The sequence below is a fragment of the Salmo trutta genome, chromosome 14 (assembly GCF_901001165.1).
Source record: "Salmo trutta chromosome 14, fSalTru1.1, whole genome shotgun sequence".
NCBI classification, from domain to species: Eukaryota; Metazoa; Chordata; class Actinopteri; order Salmoniformes; family Salmonidae; genus Salmo; species Salmo trutta.
Window position 1 is genome coordinate 23,680,501 of NC_042970.1, and position 23,175 is coordinate 23,703,675.

The window sequence follows — 23,175 nt, forward strand, 5'->3', positions numbered from 1 at the left end:
TTGGCTCTGATCGATGTGGTTTGATACAGAGAGAAAGCAGAGTCCCTGTGTCTGTAAGAAGTCTCTCCTGCTTTGTCCTTCATTTCTACAGCTTTGGTCTACAGTGTCACCTATATTCACTCAAACAGGAAGGCGAATTCTCTGGATTGATCCTTTTACAAACCAGCTTTTGCTGAGTGGTTTCCTATATAGGCAAGAAATGCCAAGGCCTGACAGACAACTAACTACTCACTGCCTCTTTTGACAAACAAGTGTTGCGCAATATACCAGTACCACGGTAATATCATGATAACAAAACATCATGATACTTATGATTAGTGATGCACCGATATCACATTTTTGGCCGATACCGATATTCAATATTTTCCTTGCCAAAAAAAACGATACCGATATTTAAAAAAATTGCGGTCTTTTATGCATTCTAGTACAGTTAACTATTTAACACACATGGACACATCAGTCTAAGGCACTGCATCTCAGTGCAAGAGGTGTCACTCCAGTCCCTAGTTTGAATCCAGGCTGTTTCACATCCAGCCGTGATTGCGAGTCCCATAAGGCGGCGCTCAATTGGCCCAGCGTCATCCGGGGTAGGCAGTCATTGTAAATAAGAATTTGTTCTTAACTGACTTGCCTAGTTTAAATAAAGGTTACACACCACACTGACCAAAGTTATTTAGTTGCCTTTTACGTATGTCCCCATTACCAGTAAAACATAATCAAAACCTATTTCTTTCACTTACTTGCTGTTTTTCGTTGTTCATTTGTTCAGTCTTTTCATTCTCAACCAGGATTTCTATGGAAACACCGTTTTGTGCTTTGCATGTCAAATAACACTATTTGACTTGTCAAATAAGCTGGTTGACCAATCAGGACCTGAATATGACTGCACGTCACATAATTTAACGCATTCATACGTATTTGATGTAGTTATTACACATCACTCGTATTTCATATGTCACAACGATTCAGCGATACGTATGCTATGATGCTGGTAAAGTTGTCTCGCACACCTACAGTGCTGGTCATAATTTATATAAAAAAAAGCTAGCTAGCTCATGGATGCAAACAATGTCGTTTTGCTATGTTGAGGGAAGAACATCTGTTTCAGTAGCTATCGTTAGATGACACCTAGCTATATAGTTAGCTAGCTAAAATAACCCTCATTAACAAGACAGTTCTTATTTGATTAATGGTGGTTGGAACCATCTATGTGACGCTAGCAACAATAAGGATTAGCACAATAGTGGACTTTGCAGTTAGCCTTCAAAATAAAAGTATGTTATTGAAAGTGATGCAAATGAATACAAATAGTAGAATTATGCCATAATTGACTAGATCGTGCTAAACGAGGTTGGAATGTTATATAAAATCAACAAAAGACAATTTGACATCTGTTGCAATCACACTGGATGTATTCTACTTTAGAATTGCATTGGGGCATACTTATTTCACTGTACAGCCTTACCTATGGATTTTGGATCAATGACATGGGGTATCAGTGTACTCGGTGACACCCAGAGAACATTAACATCGTAGCTCTTATTGCGGGACTCCGAAACAACTGAATTGAGCCACATTTATTGTCAACCTATGTGTATTGAACACTGCGTGGGTGTTTTGTAGTCTGATAACTCTGAGGAGGACGTTGGGAAAAAATATATTGGGTATGGAGTAGACTGTTACCCCATTTCATTGATCCCCAATCCTTAGGTAAAACTGTACAGTGCAATAGGCTGACTGGGGAGGTGATTTCACATAGTCACAGTCCCGCGATAAGAGCTACGACGCTAATATTTACGTGAACTCTTCACAGTTGTGTTCTGTGGGGGTCACCGAGTAGATTGATAAACCATTTCATTGCTTCACATTCCAACCTTAACATTATCTAGTCTAAATATGGCATGATTCCACCAATTGTACCTTCTGCATCACTTTCAAAGAGGTCATTTTATTTTGAAGGCAAACCGCAAATTCCACTATTGTGGCTAGCTTCACACCACAACTCGGTCAGGTCGAGCCTCACTGGCCAGATGAAGCTAGCTGGCTGCTTTTAACGTTAGCTTTGGGCAACAGGGTTAAGTAGCTGGCTAGCTATTTATTTTCATGAACTGAAGTTCAATTTCAATAGGCGAACAACAAGTGGCTACCTAGCTAATACTTACTCACAAGGATTCCTTAATCATTGCTAAGAATAGTGAAAATGACTGCAATTTCTACTGGTCATTGTTTTCAGGCTGGTTGGTACTTGCTTTGTATTGGTACGAGCTGGGTACCAAGCTAAAGCTAGCTAGCTACCCCAGAAGTTGCGGTTGAACAAATAATGGTTTATTACCACCGTAGTATTGTAAACACATTGTTCGTGGCCGGTGTTTGCTTGTTTGCAGACTTTTTTTTTTTGTACAGCTTTGACAGTGCTACTGATAGTAGTGGTGGCGCTTGGCTTGCACGTGCAAATTCAGAACACACAACATTCTATAATAGAACTGTTATTTGACGTGTCAAATTAAAAGCTAATTTAACACGTCATAATGTTATTTGACATGTATCTTTTTTGACACGCAAAGACCCAAACGGCGTTCCATAGTATGTTGTGAAGTTACTAGCAGTGAAGCTATTACTGTGTAACTCCGGTAAGGCAACATCTGAACAATAGCGCACTTGGTGACGTTAGTGTGTTCCGGTGCTCGACTAGTTGCAAAAGGCAACATCACCCACGACAGGGAACGGTTGATTGTCAAGGGCAATGAATTCCATTATCTTGGCGTTAATGAATTTCACATTTGAGTTGTCTCGCTGAAATGTTCTTACTCTTTCAAATGACTGAGCGATCCACACAGCAGACATTGTGGGCTAGGTTAGGAATGCTGTGTAGCGCAACATATTACGTGGCGTCATGTACCTACGTTTTATTTAGGTATGCACGTCAGCTTTGACATTGTCTTTTTCACATCGGCATTAAACTAGACATCGGGCCGATACCGATGTTGGCATTTTTAGCTAATATCGTCTGATTCTGATATGTTCACCGATATATCTTGCATCCCTACTTATGATACCAACATTTTAGAATACCTTAGTACTGTTTCATATGATGCTACTGAATTTTTCAGCCCTGTTTATAAACTCAGTTGAATTGAAGCAACAGCCTCTAGTCTCTTGTATGGGCAGGTACAATAATATCCAGTTCACTTTCATGCTCATATCATATGTGGCTCCTGTTATCAGCCAGCCTCATCCCCCAACAGCCCTCACTCACCTACTTCTCTCCGTCTGCTCTTCATGCACATCACTTGTGGCAGCTGTAATCAGCCAGCCTCATCCCCTAACAGCCCTCACTCACCTGCTTCTCTCTGTCTGCTCTTCATGCACATATCACTTGTGGCAGCTGTAATCAGCCAGCCTCATCCCCTAACAGCCCTCACTCACCTGCTTCTCTCTGTCTGCTCTTCATGCACATATCACTTGTGGCAGCTGTAATCAGCCAGCCTCATCCCCTAACAGCCCTCACTCACCTGCTTCTCTCCGTGCATCTTTTCCTCCGTCAGTTCTTTTAAATATAATTTGGCCGTGATTGCGAGCGGGGATACAGATCCAGACCCTGATTAGTCTTACATTGTTAGACTTGTACACTTGTTACATTGGAGCAGCACGCAAAGCGAGCAATGTTGATACATTGTATCATTTCATCGCCTGTTATAACCAAGCGCACAGACCAGTCTGAGTAGACTTTGCAAGTTCATTGTCATGCAGCCTCTGAGTGTCAGGGAAAATTGAGCCTGAAGGCATGTGACAGGCATGCTTGCAGCTTTACAGCAAAGAAAACAGACTCCAGCCTAAGCAGTTAAAAATTGGCGCGCATTTTATATAATTTCACAAACTATGTCGCTGGCCGCTTTAAACTAATCCCAGGTTGCTAATTATTGGTTTGACAACAAACGTTGTTCAGTCACGTTACCTAGCTAGCTAGTAACCTGGTAACTTGACATTTTATGTTTAGGCAAATTTGATTGGCAAAGGAAGAAAGGAAAAGGGACTGCTACTCGTGCTTCAAAGGTACGATTCATATAGGCCTAATGTAAGCCTAAACTATATCAAATCAATGTATTTCTGGTGCTCCTTAAATTCTGTTTGGAAGGGAGGGAGAGGTCTGTGTTAACTGAAGAGCAAAGAACGTTTCAGGCAGTGTTTTCCCCATACTGTCACAATGACATGCAGATCATTATGCATGTATATTCCTTCCTCCCATTCCTCTAGCCAAATCACTGTTCGGTCTAGTCGCCATTCTATGCAGTATTCTATAATACAGTGTGAAGTTCTACTCTATACACCATATTGAATTTAAGTGAATTTCAGTGAAAGGTTTTTGGAGAACGTTTCGAAAAGGAGAAAAGTGTCTGGGGACGGGATGCTAGGCCACTTTCTGTAATTTTTTTTCACCGTGGTATCGTGATATTTGGCCAAGTATCGTTGGTATTGTGACAACACTATGACAAACTTTCTGTTACTGCATCGTACGCCCCTCTGCCTTCAAACTCTATGGTTTGGCTTTTGCCCAAAGGAAATGGGTTTGTTTTGGTGGTTTCCTGACAGGCTCTGGTCTGGTGGTTCCTCTGATCTTGGGTCCAGTTCACCTGGCCCGAGGGGGTGCACTGATGGGGTGTTGGGGGTGGAGATTCTGCTGGGGGGGGGGGGGGTCTGCCTGCTGCCTGGAAGTGTGGTCAACATCACAGTCTAGTGCATGTCTGGTTCAACTGGATGGAAGTTCTGTAGTCTGAACCAACTACAATCAACATGCAAATAAACACTAAAACTTTGCAGAGGAGATTGCTGTTGCTGGTAATCAAGGGTGTTGCCATTGTGTGACTGGTTACCATGCATCTTCAGCCAGGTGGTATGAATGAATGAATGAATGAAGGAATGATTGATAGCAGATCAAACTGCCATAATGAAACAAAAGCTAAAACCAAAGCGTTTTCCTCCACTTCCTTAACCCCAGATGGACAGATCCACAGTGGAACAGCTATACAACAGTGACTGTGGCTCTTGTGGCAATTCTTTCTAAGCAGTCTTGTAAACTTGTGGTATTGAGAGTGATTTTTAGTACTCTTGGATTCATTTCAGGGGAGCCCAATTTGAGACCAGGGTCTCATTTGCATTGGTGTCCTGAGTACAAACATTTTCACAATAACATTTTATATTCTAAAATAACCAAGAAGTAGTAAAAAAAAAAAGATACATTTTCAACAAATAAACCATTACAATCAATCGAAACAATTGCATTCCTCAATTAATTAATTTAACACCAGAGTGCTAAACTTCCCTAGCGGCACCAGGGAATCAAGATGGAAGGAATTTAGCAGGTTAATGCAACAATGGTGCCTTATGCCTATTATGTCCCTAGGCCCTAAAGCAGCAACATCCTCTCGTTTCCTGGGGTTTACCATTATATCCATAGTGCTCTGATTTTATCATTCCTAAAAATAATCCTGTTAGTGCTAATGTTTGATATTTACAGTAGATAGATGCTCAGTGCTTGCCTCAATAGAAAAGTATGGCTTTTATTTATTGCTTTATGTAAATGTAAACTTTATACTATGGTTTAAAATGAAATGTGTGGTATGTACGGAACCTACACTGTTACATATGGATATAGATAATATCTATAGATGGACATAGATAATATCTATCTAGACAAACACATTAGCAGCAATAAGTGAGTAGAGAAGTCCTTTTCATAACTATAGATAAAAGTTGACATTTACATTAAGTTATGAAGTGAGATCATCGCTGTGTTCACTGTAATGACAATCGAACAGCTGTTGCCAGAAGTCATTCCATAGGAATCCAGTCAACAGAATAGATGTCCTTTTTTGTTAAGACACACTGGGGCGCCAAGTTTTTTTTATTTTTGTTTAAGCCAGTGTTCACAAAGTGGGTTTGATAAATGAATCATCTGTGAATTCTGTAGGCCTACATCTGGTAATAGTTTAGAAATCTGATATGAAAAAAAAGAGAGCGACTTGGAGAGGTATTGCGAAGTGGAGAACCCCCTAAACAGGCCGCCACAACCAAGAGCTGATAGCTGTGTGCTCACCAGAGCCAAGCATTCTTACCTTCCAAATAACCTGCAGTGGCCGTGTCCACTTATTTAGTAGAAAACGGAGTCTTTCAGTACCTGCACATAAATCCACACACACAGGCCTACATACAGTTGTTTATAAAGTTCAGGCTTGTATTTGGCCCCATTCTCTCTCCATGGATGATGGTGTAATTATTGCAGGCTTTTCTTTTTGCAAGCATAATAAACATTAAGCAGGGGGAAATATATTGTTTAATGATCAGTCATTTTCTTCACTTTGAAGTACAGAATATAAGATCAGCGGCCAGTCAAGAGGGAACTGGAACAATACTCTCTCAGAATGGACTTATTGATGTTATTCTTTCAGATTCATTGAGGCGGTTCATTTCCTTTTGCTCGTAATCAAGGAGTCTAGCGACTGTGGAACAAATTAGGATTTGCTATCAAACTCCGTGTGTGTGTTGTGCATGAGACTGTGTAATGTGCTCCTCCCTCATGTGGCATCTTTGGGCCTGAGTTCATGCTGAGCCCTGTTTGGCTATGTATCAACTTTTAAGGTATACTGGTATAGATTTTTACAATACAGTCTACAAAGTTATTTTGATAAAGTGCTAAATTAAAAGTTCTCTAAAATTGACTACTTCACTTTCAGTTTGGCCTAGTTTGGTTGCGTGTAAAACCATCAGAATGGAGAAATCCCATTAAAGCCACTTATGATTCATTTGTTGCCATCCTAGGGTCCTGCACTACTCATAAAACATATTTAGAAATGTAATCATTCAGAAACATGAATATTGTAGGCAAGAATATTGTTGAAACACTGGGCGTATTGTGCCACTTTTTAAATAAAAATACATTTGTTTTTGTTTGTGGCTGCTTTCTCAGTCTTGTCCACCCTCTCTTGCCTGTGTTTTGCGGGAGTCCAAAACAGTGTTGGTGGTACTCCTGTGTATGCTCTAACTGCCGTTGCCTGGCTGTAAATGGGCCTTTATGACAGGAAGGTGTGGGGGGAGACAGCACAGTGTTGTATTGTGCTCTCTTTGCCTCTGTCTGGCTGGCCCTCTGTTTGGCCTATGGGCGCTCTTCCTCTTCTCCTAGCTCCCCGACAGACGGAAGGTTATTCTTTGACCAGTTTATGGCTGGTCAGACCACATAAAAGCTCCACTGTTTCCCAGCTGCATCACAAAGGCCCTATTGCTGACATCATTTCACACTTCCAAAGAGCGAAGTTCACACATCTTATCAGCGATAGAGATGAGCAGATAGAAGATGGTCTGGTCTAGTAGAACCCCTCCCCACCCCCTTCCCCTCTGCAGTCTGCCTTTAATTATGAGGGCACTGTCATAAGAAATAACATCACTCCCAAGCTCTTTGACGGAATACAAAACAAGTAAATGTTGTGTTTTTTGGGAGTTGCGATGAAGGGTTTATGACGTCAATCCAACAGTGTGTATTAGTGCAACGGTTGAAGTCTAGTGCTGTGGGGGGCTTTGAGTGTTTTGGGAGGTTTGAGGCAGGTCAGATTGCCTTGTCAGACAGGTTTTATAGCTTTATCGCTGCTCTAATGCTGTCCGAGTGGCCAAGAGAACCTGTACCCTTCTGAGCTACCTCTAACTGTGTTGCTATTGACCTGAGGTCTCTAGAGTAGACTGTGCTTCAGGGCAACAGGTGGACTGGGAAGTGGCAGTAGATTAAATTATCTGGCCTAGTATGTATTCCTAGACAAGTCTGTTCAGTCTAGGCCTCCATCCTCCACTCCCACCTTCACCTCAGTTGATCCTGGTTGCACAACTCCTTGAATGCTTTAGATCAGGGATGGGGAAACTGGCCCCCCTTGTAGACCTGCTGATTTATTTACTTTTTCCTCCATTATTTATCTGACTATTTGGCTAAAAGCTAGGCATGAATTACCTTGCTGACACTTTCTGGTCAAGAACATAGAGCTGTGATCTTGATCATGCTGACTAATGTTAAACAAGCCTGCTCATTTGGATAAACAGCAGAATTCTTGCTGTGCCATGCAATGGAATTCACCATTCCTGAGTTTCAGCAGAGGGAATAACTTTGTAGTGTTTGCCACATTCCATCACAGATTTCTCTTAGCTTTCAAAATAATGTGTTTTTGGACTGTTAAATTGACCACGGATATCACTGAGGTTAAGAGTTTTTGGACATCTCACACACACATTTTTAGTTTTTAATGCCAGGTTTTTGGGCTTTTTCTGTCCCATAGTCTTCTAGACTTGTGTTGTGCCCAGTACATTGGATTGTGCCCCTGAGGCATTATGTTATGGTATGGCTGATTCTGGAGAACGTTAACCCCACCCCCTCTACTTGTGACTGTAGAACAGAAGGAAGCTGTTATCACCAGCTGCTCATACAGTAGGTGTTAAAACACACTGAAACTTATCTTATCACAAAGGCAAGAACATGAAGGTGAATGAACAAGGGAAGACACATCTGGAGTTGTATAAACACTCCCTTCTCCTTGGCCTTCTTGAGATTAAGAATACATACAAACACACACACACCGTTTGTTTGTTATTGTGGTCTCTGGCACCAGATTTTTCTCTCAAATGTGACCTCTCTACTCTAAATGGACAACAGCAAACAATGACATGCTCTACATTTCTGTAGTTATTTCATCTTATACCAATATAGCACTGTTTTTCCTTCTGGAGCCTGTTGAGGGGGCATGCCAGCAGCCCTCTGAACGCTGTTGTTTTATTGGTTGTTTGTAATGAGGAGCTCTCCAGTTAAGCTTTTTTATCCTCAGTTTGCACTGATCAGGGCCTTGTTAAAGGCTGGCACTGATTGCTGTGGAAGATTACTGCGGTCAGTGTCGCTCACTGTGCTGCGCTGAGGCGGTGTTCTCAGCTGTATTTGTACCTTCCGGCGCCGCCCAGCCTGGCAGAGGAAACCCTGTGATTTTTCACTTTGCTTCAGTATAATGAGGTAATTGTCTCCTGTAACAGGGACAGCAATTTAGCAATCTGTGGTACAATGGCGGTGGGAGGGCCCTGCCAATTATCATAACACACCGCCCTGTCAGGGCTGCCTGCGGGGCACACACACACTCTACCATTATCTCTTCACACACACGTATACTGTAGAGACTGACTTATCTCGGCAGGTAGCCTAGTGGTTAGAGCGGTGGGCCAGTAACCGAAAGGCTGCTAGATCCAATCACCGAGCAGACAAGGTAAAAATCTGTCGTTCTGCCTCTGAACAAGGCGGTTAACCCACTGTTCCTAGGCCATCATTGTAAATAAGAATTTGTTCTTAACTGACTTGCCTAGTTAAATAAAGGTTAAATAAAAATCTCTACAGAGGGAGATGGAGGTAGAGAGCAGGATGGGTATTGAGAGAGAGAGGGTAAAGAGTGAGGCAGAAACCTGGAAAGAGAGGCAGATGTGCAGTGTGGTCTGCTGAGGCTGTGCAGGCAGCCTGCCACCAGAGGAAGGTGCAGGAATGTGGTGTGTCAGGTAAATCTGTCCCCAGACAAGAAGAAGCAGCCATCTCGCCACATGCTTGTGAAACATTCCTAACCCATCTCATGTCTGGAGGCAACCAGGGCTGTGTCTCAGATCAGAGACTGTGTGTGTGTGTGTGTGTGTGTGTGTGTGTGTACGCACATTTGTTTGTGAAAGACAGAAACAAATCTAAGTGTATTTGGCTGACAACACCAATTCTGAACAAGTCCATATTTAATGTTAGTCTCTGTGCAAGTGAAGTGGTGGCTATTAAATGCACTGTTAGTCTAAACTACAAATTGACTTGTACACATATGGATGGCTGTGTATCCATTGTGTTAACCAAGTCAGAATCAGTATTGATTGGGAACCCCTGGAACAGTACCCAAATGGGACTACAGGGTTGTCACAATGTTATAGGGAGGTCTCACAGTTGGGGGGGAACCCCTGTAAAATGGAGGGTCAGGTGGTGGTGGGTGTATTAACAATACTAATCAGTCTGTTTTCTTTATTACAGACATCTTGGCCACAACAAGCTGACAGCCATTGACGTCGAAGTCTTCTCGAACCTCCCAAACCTACGAGAGCTGTAAGTTCCTCAGACATGATACTTTCTCCTCCCTCTGTCTGTCTGTCTCTCTGTGTGTGTTCTTCTCTCACCCAGGAGTTCCCCTTGGCTTTGTGTGTGTGTGCACTGGGCTCAGCCTTTTAAATGGCCCTCATTCAGAACAGCACAGTATCGATTGTCAAGCAGACAGATGATCTAGGAACGCAGTTCCTCACAAAGTGCTTCCCCTTCACGTCCTAATGGACTGCCCTGTGTGTATGTGTGCTTAGTCTAATGAAATGTTTTCTGTTAGCAGTAGGCCTAGCAGGCTTCCCAATGCTAGTATTAGAGGGGGCGTCAGTTAAGTCCTTACTGGACAGTACCCTGGACAAACACGGCAGTAGATTGGCATCTCACACATGGAACACTCACACTCACCATAATTGTCAGGTCCCTGACTGCTATGTGGTATAGTAGTGTCAATGGACAGAAATTCTGTCACGCACACTCCACATTCTAGCATCCTTGTCTGTATTGTCTTGAAATTAGTCCAATTGAGAATAAAGTAGGGCTAGTGGTTTCTATATTAAGCTTTCTCCATCACTTGACACCAGTCAGGCTGAACCCTGGCTTGTAAATATTTGATACTCAACCCAGGTAGGGAGGGCACAGACACTCTGACATCTGTTAGAGCCCAAGCACACACACTAGCCGGACACCGCTTTATCCAGCTATGTTTTACTCGCATACAATTCTGTTATTATAGGAATGAATCTTACACACTTCAGATGGATACAGTAACACCATATCTATTTCCTTACTACACTGTCAACCCCAAGAGGAAGCCTCATGTCGTTACTTCAGTTCCAAATACAACTTGATCAGTCAATTCACAGCAGTATGTTATCTCAATACAATGTTCTGTTCTCCTTTCAGTCCATTATGTCCTCTAACGTCATTGCGTCTGTGTTTCCCTCAGGCGCCTGGACCATAATGAGCTGACGTCCATCCCTGATCTAGGTCAGGCTACGTCTAAGATCGCTTTCCTCTACCTGTGAGTACACCTTTCATTTACCAGCATGGGGATGTCAAGCTGGCATCCCACTGTCCTCAAGCTGCTATTCCTCACCGACTTGTCAATGTGTGTTTGAGTGCAAGTTTAGTTATGATTAAGAATCAGGGGTATCAATTGTGTATGGCAGTCGTCATACCCTAGCTCAACACCAACAATTTAAATAGGCTACTAAAATCATTTCAATCCCGATTTTAATTTTATTTTTTTAAGGCAAATGCAGTTTGTCGGGCTGGCTTTAGGACCATGCGGATGGCTCAGAGCTGATGGGCAGGCTGTTTGATGGAGAGCGCATCGACATAGCTGCAGTGAACAGTGCAACTTTTCTCTTATAACAGTGCAGATGTAGTAGATGGCTAGGTAACTGGCCTGACATGAAACGTAACTAGGGTTTTTAATCCCGATGTAGAAATGCAGTAAATGAGCTTAAATTGTATTTAAAAAAAGAACCCCCGGCAACCCCTTAACTTTGCCATACCCTATGTTAAAAAATGATGCCCCTGCCAAGAATACTGGTGAGACACTCATTCTATTTGAATTGCTATGCTATGACGGTAGTATGTCAGAGATGCACTATATATATGAAAAGATGTGGACACCCCTTCAAATTAGTGGATTTGGCTATTTCAGCCATACTCGTTGCTGACCGGTGTATATAATCGACCACACCGAAATCTCCGTAGACAACCATTGGCAGTAGAATGGCCTTACTGAAGAGCTCCGTGACTTTCAACATGGCACTGTCATAGGATGTTTGGGCCACCCTGTGGCTCAGTTGGTAGAGCATGGTGTTTGCAACGCCAGGGTTGTGGGTTCGAATCCCACGGGGGGCCAGTACAACCCCTCTCCCCCCCCCAAAAATGAATGAAATGTATGTATTCACTACTGTAAGTCGCTCTGGATAAGAGCGTCTGCTAAATGACTAAAATGTAAATGTTTGCCCTGCTAGAGCTGCCCCGGTCAACTGTAAGTGCTGTTATTGTGAAGTGGAAACGTCTAGAAGCGACAACGGCTCAGCCGTGAAGTGGTAGGCCAGACAAGCTCACAGATCGGGACCACTGAAGTGCATAGCACACAAAAATTGTCTGTCCTCGTTTGCAACACTCACTGCCGAGTTCCAAACTGTGTGTGGTGTAAAGCTCGCCGCCATTGGAATCTGGAGCAGTGGAAACGTGTTCTCTGGAGTGATGAATCGCTTCACCATTTGGCAGTCCAACTGACAAATCTGGGTTTGGCGGATGCCAGGAGAATGCTACCTGCCTGAATGCTTAGTGCCAAATGTAAAGGTTGGTGGAGGAGGATTACTTTTCTGGAGCTGTTTTTCATGGTTCAGGCTAGACCCCTTGGTTCCAGTGAAGGGAAATCTTAACCCTACAGCATGCAATGACATTCTAGACAATTCTGTACTTCCAACTTTGTGGCAACAGCAAGGCCCTTTCCTGTTCCAGCATGACAATGTGCACAAAGGGAGGTCCATACAGAAAAGGTTTGTCAAGATCGGTGTGGAAGAACTTGACTGGCCTGCACAGAGCCCTGACCTCAACCCCCTCAAACACATTTGGGATGAATTGGAACGCCGACTGCGAGCCAGGCCTAATTGCCCAACATCAGTGCCCGACCTCACTAAAGCTCTTGTGGCTGAATGGAAGCAAGTCCCCGCAGCAATGTTCCAACATCTAGTGGAAAGCCTTCCTAGAAAAGTGGAGGCTGTTATAGCAACAAAGGGGGGACCAAGCTCACACTTACTTTTGGTCATGTAGTGTACATTGATTGCCTCTCTTTAATGGATGTGAAGCATTGACTGTGCTGAGCACTGAGACTAGTGCTCCAGAGTTTTATCCTGGTTATAGTTTGTGAAACTCTGCCTGGAGGGACTGCCTGTGCTGGCATCTCACAGGAGATTTACTGCCCTATTTTGGAAGAGCCGCTGTGTGTGTGTGTCACAGCTGTGAGCCCAGTGGCTGACCCTCAACAGACACACAATTGTGACACTGTCCTGCTTGCCTGGCCTACAGAGTAAGTCAGTCTTTGTTGTTTTCCAGCCTCCAACAGTTCACTCGTCATGGTGGCTACAGAACTTTCTCGCTTCTAGGGATGTAACGATTCAAATCAGTCTGATTCAAATGTTTAAGATAAGTGAGCGTTGGTCTGCCGATGCCAAACCGATTCAAATGTAGCGTGCATCAGTCAGAAAATCTATTCCTTTGTGACAACTGATGCCTCCTCTCCTACAGTGTCAAACTAAGCATGTAACGGTTTTGACAGACATTGATCTACATGTCATTTTGCATGCCGAACAACCCCAGAAGCCTAGTGAAATTGCCTACTGTGCCCAGCATCACATGCTGACCAACACGAGGTAGTCTGCTTGTTCTTGATCATGTACATCTGCGTGGCACCTTCAGCATTCAAATGCTAAAAGTATTTATACCCCTTGACTTATTCCACATTTTGTTGTGATACAGCCTGAATTCAAAATGGATTAAATGTTTGTTTCTTCTCACCTATTTACACACAATACCCCATAATGACATCACAATACCCCATAATGACATCACAATACCCCATAATGACATCACAATACCCCATAATGTCAAAGGGAAAACGTGTTTTTAGAAATGTTTGCACATCTATTGAAAATGAAATACAGAAATATCTAATTTACCTAAATATTTTTATGAAATGTATCTATCATTTCTTATAACCGAAAAGTATTCACACCTGGAGTCAATACAAGTTAGAATCACCTTTGGGAGCAATTACAGCTGTGAGTCTTTCTGGGTAAGTCTATCCAATATTGGCACATTATTCATAAAGAAATTCTTCAAACTCTGTCACAATAGGAAGGACGCCTGTAGTGACTGGGTGTATTGATACACCATCCAAAGTGTAATTAATAACTTCACCATGCTCAAAAGGATACTCAATGTCTTATTTTTATTTTGTTTAAGCTATCAATAGGTACCTGTCTTTGTGAGGCGTTGGAAAACCTCCCTGGTTTTTGTGGTTGAATGTGTACTTGAAATTCACTACTTGACTGAGGGACCTTACAGATAATTAATTGTAAGTTGTTATATGACTTGTTAAGCAAATGTTTACTCCTGAACTTATTTAGGCTTACCATAACAAAGGGTTGAATATTATTGACTCGACATTTTAGCTTTTCATTTTTAATTCATTTCTAAAAACATAATTCCACTTTGACATTATTTTGTATTTTTGATTTAACCCTTATTTTAGCCGGTACGTTTACTGAGAACACGTTCTCATTTACAACCATGACCTGGGGAGTAGTTACAGGAGAAGGAAAACTAGTTGCACGTCCCTGATCACTCTATTGAAGCAAAAAACACTTGACTCAATATAAAATGGCACCCCTGTCAATACACAGCTGGACTCGTCTGCTCCCAATTTCTCCGGTTGTGCTATTACAAACAAACCCTGTTCTGGGGGACTACAGCAAGCTTCATAATGTAAAATAATTATTTATCTTGTAACATATTGCACAAGTCTACTGAAGATATATATTAAAAAAAATGGCTACAAATATTCTTTAACGAATCGTATTGAATTGTTTCAAACTAAAACGTATCGTTCCTGTATCGGAGCCCATGCATCGAATCGTCTTGAAAGGGAAAGATCCCCACTAGCTTCTCACTCATCCTGAAACAAGAGAAAGCCCTCCGGCTCTGTCTCAACAGTTAATGTTAAAGACAGTTTGCAGCATGTCTGTGTGTTTGTATTACACCCACTTTCATGCTGTCACTTCTGTGATAGTAACGGTACACAGCAGGTTCCTGTAAAATGCACCATCACCATGTATCACTTAGTCTTTGTAATAGTCATCCCTGCCTCTCCCTGTGTGTCACCCATCAGACCCTCAAATAGGCTGTGTAGTGCGCTCATTGTAACTCAGTCATCTGATTAACATCTGACTTATGACAATGTCTGAAACTCCATGTCCAACAGGATATGTTGGAGGTTGATTTTGAGTGTTTTCATTGCCTCGAACAGTAGTCTGCCTGATTCTTGGTCATTGTAAAGCCAAGGTTTTTAGTTAGGTGTTTGAAATGAACGCTAGTTCAGCAGGCTGTGTGTAGCTCTACTCGCTTCTTTTTTTGGCCTGATTCTAAGCCTGTTGCTACGGGAAGCTCAGTGCATGATGGGAAGATGCATATCTTTCCAAAGCTGCACAGCTGAAAGCATTTGAACCTGCAGCTGGAGCTGTCACTCACAGGGCTTACTGTAAAAAGGTGACCGGGAGGCGTGGTGGATGGGAAGAGGGCTGGCTCAGGATGACATCACCGTTACCGACACAAGGGGGAGTACTGGAGCTCAGTTTGCCCACGAGTAACCCCCCCGCACACACACACACACACCTTGTGCTCTGTTTGTCATTGCAGATCCTGGCTGGATGGCAGTGCAGACTGAATTCCTCTGCCGGTGCTGTGTGAGACTGTAGCTGCAGGGAGAGAGAGGGTGTTAGAACAGAGGATCGTCTGTCACCATTCCCTGGCCTGTGCTGTCTACTCCCTGGGCCTCTCCTCCAACAGACTGTTGTTTCAGAGGCAGCGTATGGTGACATTGAAGCATGGTGCCAGACCAGACTCTTGTTTTCTCTCGTTCTCTCTCAATCGTTCTCTATCCCACACACCCTGCGGATCTTTTGATCCTCTCACTTGTGGAGTTCATCAGGCTGATAAGCCAATCAAAGCGGCCCAAACCAGCTAGTCTGTGTGGCCGCGGGGCTTTGGCTTGGATTAATCAATGCTCTCAGATCAGTCAGTCAGATCAGCTCCCACCCTGGGGCTAGCACACTCCCATAATGCACCTGTCATCCTGCTCTCCCAGAATGTAGCAGGGCTCCCATGCTCCAATGTCACTGCAGGCCACCTAACCCCAATAGAATCACATGGGTCAGGGGAGAGTGAGACTTTTCCATTGTCAGGCATCCACCCTTCCCACATCAGAGACGTGTCAAAACAACTCCATGAAAATCACATGATGGTTAATGGGACGATATGATTTAAAATAACTGTTCTTTAACCTTTATTCTCAACATCAAAACGAAGTAGAATTCCCAAAGATCACTGTGTAAATGGGAGAATGGGCAGCAGTGTTAACTATTTTATTATCAACACCCTCAACATCAAGGTGTCAAAACTGACTGTAGGAAAATCAAATGGGATGATGAAATTTAGAATGAAGGGATCTGTTGAATGTACCCCCAGCGTCAAAGATCCCGTGTGTCTCAGTTGGTAGAGTATGGCGCTTGCAACGCCAGGATTGTGGGTTCGATTGCCATGGGGGACCAGTACGAAAATATACACACTCACTTCTGTAAGTTGTTCTGGATAAGAGCGTCTGCTAAAGTACTCAAAATGTAAAGAGAGGGGGGAAAGCTAGTGCTTTATAAATGAACCTATTGTCTGCATCCACCCTACCCCGTCACCACCTCTCACCTCACACCTCTGGTTGTCACACAGCTGGACTATTCTGGCCATGGGAGGATGGGGAAGAGGAGCGAGAGAATGAGGACCTGGACTAGGAAGAAGAGGGAGAAGAGAGGGAGAGCTCGACTGTTGTGGTCAGCATCTGAGAGACAGCGAGAGAGCCTCTCCCTCCTGTTTCAGACAACTGTGCCTAGTTTTTCCCAGCAAGGGTCAGCAGCTGTTGACCCCAAGTCCCTATCCCTCCTCATCCCCTCCCTCCCTCCCTCCCTGATCAGTAGAGCATGAGTTCTCCCCCTGTCAGTCTCCCTCTCTGCTGCTGCTCCCCAGGAGCTTCCTGTAGGGTCAGGCGGGAGGGGAGAGGGGCAGGGTCTGGGCTGAGGCTCATCCTTTACTCTTTACACCACTGTTTATTCAGGTGGGCTCTGGGCTGCAGTGGGAGACCCCCCCCCCCCCCATGGCACAGAGTAAACGCCCTACAGAGTCTTATTTGACCATCTGTGTGTATGTGTGCGTGTGTCTGTGGGGTGGGGGGGGGGTGACCTTGTTTTGCTGCAGTTTGACTGGTGAAACACCTGTCTGGAGACACCAGAGGAAATAGGATTTTACCAAACACCGTTTCAGGCTGGGTCTGGGAGTCGACTCTAAATTAGGTTCCTTGTGTTGACTTTGTTTTACTCATGGACTTGATTTGAAATCAAATGTAATTTTATCTTCAATTAGTGAAGAGACTTGGGGGGGGGGGGGGGGGGGGGGTACAATGTCCATAGGGGGAGCAGCTGGGGGAAGTGAGACATGAATGAAACAGTAATAACAAATATACAGATTTACAACTGTAACAAAGATAAATGTCCAATGGGGGGTGGGGGCAGGGCAAGTGTTTTGTAACACTAGCCGGAGTGTCAGGGAAGTGCTACCAGGGCTGTGGTATGATTTTCATCCCTGCTCGGATAACACTGGCCTTCACTAGCTCCGCCTTCCTCCCCCCACACACACACACACACATACAGACGGCCGCACTGACAGACAGACGTACACACGCTGGCAGGCAGAGGAGTTGACCATTTGGTCAACCAAAAGGAAGTCTGGGTCTGTGTCCGGTCAGTGTGGATTTGTCTGTTTGTATCTGTCTGTGCACGTGTTTGTGTATGTCTAGGCCTCTATACGTCTGTGGGTGTCGATATGCGTGTGTGTGTTGGCCCTGTGCTGGGTATAGGTAAACAGGGAAGTGACTAAGATTCCTGTGCTGCTCTGTCCATCCGTCTGTCAGGCTGCAGCCCTGAAGTGGATCGCTCCCATCTCTCCCAGCCAACACCAAAATAAATCCCAGATGTGGCGAGAGACTGTGACCCACCATTCCTGCAGAGAGCAGGCCAAAATAAAAATGTGCTTTGTAAAAACTTCTTTCTGAGGCCTCTTACTCCATGGTTAACTGGACTGTCGGGGTCAGAGTTAGACAATGTAAGTCCTTTCATCTAGCCAAGTCGTTCTCCATTTGATTTGGAAGTAGTCGGTTACAATTATCAGCAATAGAGTCCCACAGTGGAGGTGTCGTAGGGCTGTGTTTCATGTAGGCTTACCCTGGCGGGACGTTTTGGTAACCATGTAAATCTTTCTCGGACAAGGTGACTTATAAATATATTCGGCTCAATTTACTAATGATAATTAGCATCTAAGTAGACATGTAAAATTACAAATCCCTGCAAGCTCCTGCATATCATACCTCTGCAAGCTCCTGCACATCATACCTCTGCAAGCTCCTGCACATCATACCTCTGCAAGCTCCTGCACATCATACCTCTGCAAGCTCCTGCACATCATACCTCTGCAAGCTCCTGCACATCATACCTCTGCAAGCTCCTGCACATCATACCTCTGCAAGCTCCTGCACATCATACCTCTGCAAGCTCCTGCACATCATACCTCTGCAAGCTCCTGCACATCATACCTCTGCAAGCTCCTGCACATCATACCTCTGCAAGCTCCTGCACATCATACCTCTGCAAGCTCCTGCACATCATACCTCTGCAAGCTCCTGCACATCATACCTCTGCAAGCTCCTGCACATCATACCCCTGCAAGCTCCTGCACATCATACCCCTGCAAGCTCCTGCACATCATACCCCTGCAAGCTCCTGCACATCATACCCCTGCAAGCTCCTGCACATCATGCTCCTGCACATCATACCCCTGCAAGCTCCTGCACATCATACCTTTGCAAGCTCCTGCACATCATACCTCTGCAAGCTCCTGCACATCATACCTTTGCTAACAGGTATTGTGTCAATTTAAAACTTGCACAAGACAGTTCACAGAGTTGTCAATTTATTAATTCCTACATTTAGCTAACGTTAGATGGTTAATCCAGGGATTCTTACCTTTGCCTGGATTCGGCAGTCTCATCCAGATCATGTCATTTGTAGTTCTTTCATAGCCACATTAACAGCTAATTAGCATTTCGTTTTTGGGGGGTAAATACAGTGCATTCAAAGTATTCAGACCCTTCGACTTTTTCCACATTTTGTTACATTACAGCCTTATTCTAAAATTGATTAAATTAATTATGTTCATAATCAATATACACACAAATACCCCATAATAACAAAGCGAAAACAGGGTTTTAGAGACTGCAAATTTATAAAAAATAAAAACACTTATTTACAAAAGTATTCAGACCGTTTTCTATGAGACTTGAAATTGAGCTCAGGTGCATCCTGTTTCTATTGATCATCCTTGATGTTTCTACAACTTGATTGGAGTCCACCTGTTAAATATAATTGATTGGACATGATTTGGTAAGACACACACCTGTCTATATAAGGTCACACAGTTGTCAGAGCAAAAACCAAGCTATTAGGTTGAAGGAAGAGCTCCGAGACAGGATTGTGTCGAGGCACAGATCTGGAGACGGGTACCAAAACATTTCTGCAACATTGAAGGTCCACAAGAACACAGTGGCCTCCATCATTCTTAAATGGAAGAAGTTTGGAACCACCAAGACTCTTCCTAGAGCTGGCCTCCCAGCCAAACTGAGCAATCGGGGGAGAAGGGCCTTGGTCAGGGAGGTGACCAAGATTATCTGGTCTGATTTTAAATCAAGCTTGAACTCTTTGGCCTGAATGCCAAGCGTCATGTCTGGAGGACATGCTCCTGAAGCAGTGATACTTGGCACTGTACTCTCTCTTTGTTCCTGAGTAGGTTTGGAAAAGAAGAGTGTGTGTTTGCTTTAACTGCTGCTTCTAAAACAAGCATCTAAAGACTAGGAGCTGTGTTCTTCTCCTGTTTCTCTCCTCAGGTTTTCCTTCATCTTTGCCCCTGAAGTTTCCTAACAGTGGTTGTGGTTGTTTATTTTCAGACACAATAATAAGATCCGTGCCATCGATGGAAGGCGGATGAGAGACCTGGTCTCCGTGGAAACACTGGACCTGAGCAGTAATGACATCACAGAAGTCAGAGGTCAAAGTTTCCCCGCAGGCCTCCAGATCAAAGACCTGTAAGATCATACCTTTTCTTCTTATGTCAAACATTCTTCCTACATTTCTCATCTAATTATAAATGTTGTGCCAATGTTATCAATGTATGTATTGGATCCATGACAGTGTGCTATGCTGTCTTCCAGGTACCTGAGCAACAACAAAGTCCACCTCCTGGAGGCCGGTGCTCTGGACCATCTCTCCTCGTCCCTGCAGGTTCTCAGACTGAGTCGGAACCGCATCTCCCAGGTCCCTGTCAAAAGCTTCCAGCTCCCCAAGCTGACCCAGCTGTGAGTACTGTTTCATACAACTTCCAGACACCTCTCAGCTCACTTAGGCACATGTTTGTTAAGTCTCTCTACTCACCTCCTAGCCTATCCTCAACCATCGTTAGAGAAACAACCAAATTGACCCTTGGCCAGTTAAAGACAGTGTACAGTACCCATAGTCCATGACCCCACCGATGTTAGAGGGAAAATAACTTTGGGAAGTTAGACAAAACCTAAAGAGGCTGACTTCTTTGACACCGTCCCATTTATTGAGGAGAGTGTAGCAGCATTAGTAAACATCAGACCAATACCATGGCTGAGTTATGGCCTCTGTCCTCTCTGAGCCATGCTCTCTGTCATTGTCTCCCCCCTCCCCTGCAGCATGGGGCTAGGGCAGACCCATCCTTACCTCAACACTCCCACTCTGGGGAGTAAAGACGCATGTAATGATACTCTCCTCCATTGTAGACAGGACTCCCTTCTCTCCACAGCCCTCCCAGTTTCCCCAGGTGGGTATTGTTCAACAGGTGGCCCCGGTGACACTATCTGTGGATGCTTGTGGCAACATGGAGGACACACAAAGACGCTATATGGATGTTTATTGTTCAGCTATGCTCCTGGGCTGTGATGTTAAACCTCACACGCCAGGGGCACAGATTCACTGGTACGAAGCTATCAGAGAACTCTTCTGATACAGAAGGCAAAGGGTTTTTTATCTCTGGGGGGGGGGGGGGGGGGGGGTCATTTTGTCTTTTTACCTTGTCCCTGAGATGACACTGAGCGGTTAGCTGTATACAGTATGCTCCAGACAGAAGTAGCCTTCTCGGTCTCAGAAGTGAATACAGATGCCCTGCCCTTCAAAGCATGTGTGGCTGCAATCCGGTGCTGTTTGAATGTAGTAGAAGAGATGGATCCTTTAGTTAACCCTAGCATGATTAATGAAGGTTTGTGATCACGTGGTGCGATGCCCAGGTCAAAACTGGACCCTGTTCTGTAACCCAAACCTTACCTCCCATTAGGAGTACACATCCCTGGCTTCAGGGGGAATAGATACCGCCGTGTAATGCCACTTATGTTTTTGTGGGGCTGAATGGTGCTGCTAAGATGTTACAGTATTACTTTACAGGTTTTTCCTGTAGGACCATAATTCTCTATCTCTCATCATCATTGCATCTCTCTCTAACTCCTTGCTGGGTTGTGTTGTCCTGTCCTCCAGTGAGCTGAACAGGAACCGTGTAAGGCAGGTGGAGGGGCTGACCTTCCAGGGCCTGGCCAGTCTGGAGGTCCTCAAGCTGCAGAGGAACAACATCAGTAAGCTCACCGACGGAGCCTTCTGGGGCCTGGCCAAGATGAAAGTGCTGTGAGTTACAGAAACATACTGCTCCCAACTCCCTGCCTGGCCTTGAGGACTGGCTGTCCTCAACAACTGTTGTTAGGATCACTTTCTCCTACTCCGCTCGTATTACTTTCCACTCTTAACAATTGTTTCACAAGCAACTCTATGCTCTATAATTGTCCATTAACATTCAGCTAAACTATGAACCACAATTGGACTACCTGTAATGTCCAATCTCCTGTCATACCAAACTACATTACCCATGATGCCTAGCCTGAACCTGTCTGTGACCTCCTCCCCTGCAGTCACCTGGACTATAACAGCCTGAGGGAGGTGAACAGTGGCTCCATGTATGGCCTGTCTTCTCTTCTGCAGCTCTTCCTCAGCTACAACTCCATCTCCCACATCAACCCAGATGGCTGGAGGTTCTGCCAGAGGCTACGCGAACTGTGAGTAGCACATCAGAAACCTCCCAACCCCTGTAAACCGTAGCACATCAGAAACCTCCCAACCCCTGTAAACCGTAGCACGTCAGAAACCTCCCAACCCCTGTAAACCGTAGCACGTCAGAAACCTCCCAACCCCTGTAAACCGTAGCACGTCAGAAACCTCCCAACCCCTGTAAACCGTAGCACGTCAGAAACCTCCCAACCCCTGTAAACCGTAGCACGTCAGAAACCTCCCAACCCCTGTAAACCGTAGCACGTCAGAAACCTCCCAACCCCTGTAAACCGTAGCACGTCAGAAACCTCCCAACCCCTGTAAACCGTAGCACGTCAGAAACCTCCCAACCCCTGTAAACCGTAGCACGTCAGAAACCTCCCAACCCCTGTAAACCGTAGCACGTCAGAAACCTCCCAACCCCTGTAAACCGTAGCACGTCAGAAACCTCCCAACCCCTGTAAACCGTAGCACGTCAGAAATCTCCCAACCCCTGTAAACCGTAGCACATCAAACCTCCCAACCCCTGTAAACCGTAGCACATCAAACCTCCCAACCCCTGTAAACCGTAGCACATCAAACCTCCCAACCCCTGTAAACCGTAGCACATCAAACCTCCCAACCCCTGTAAACCGTAGCACGTCAGAAACCTCCCAACCCCTGTAAACCGTAGCACGTCAGAAACCTCCCAACCCCTGTAAACCGTAGCACGTCAGAAACCTCCCAACCCCTGTAAACCGTAGCACGTCAGAAACCTCCCAACCCCTGTAAACCGTAGCACGTCAGAAACCTCCCAACCCCTGTAAACCGTAGCACGTCAGAAATCTCCCAACCCCTGTAAACCGTAGCACATCAAACCTCCCAACCCCTGTAAACCGTAGCACATCAAACCTCCCAACCCCTGTAAACCGTAGCACATCAAACCTCCCAACCCCTGTAAACCGTAGCACATCAAACCTCCCAACCCCTGTAAACCGTAGCACGTCAGAAACCTCCCAACCCCTGTAAACCGTAGCACGTCAGAAACCTCCCAAC

The 23,175-nt window shown here is 44.6% G+C and overlaps 1 protein-coding gene across 1 annotated transcript in view; it reads left to right on the forward strand.

The window, feature by feature from the left end:
* The window catches only part of LOC115207196 (leucine-rich repeats and immunoglobulin-like domains protein 1), a 68,749-nt gene that overhangs the window by 30,852 nt on the left and 14,722 nt on the right, over positions 1-23,175 (forward strand). Inside the window, exons 3-8 of the mRNA XM_029774170.1 lie at positions 10,070-10,141; positions 11,079-11,153; positions 19,977-20,114; positions 20,241-20,384; positions 21,580-21,723; positions 22,005-22,148. Of these exons, the coding sequence (XP_029630030.1) occupies positions 10,070-10,141; positions 11,079-11,153; positions 19,977-20,114; positions 20,241-20,384; positions 21,580-21,723; positions 22,005-22,148 (717 nt within the window). The remainder of the gene's footprint in view (positions 1-10,069; positions 10,142-11,078; positions 11,154-19,976; positions 20,115-20,240; positions 20,385-21,579; positions 21,724-22,004; positions 22,149-23,175) is intronic.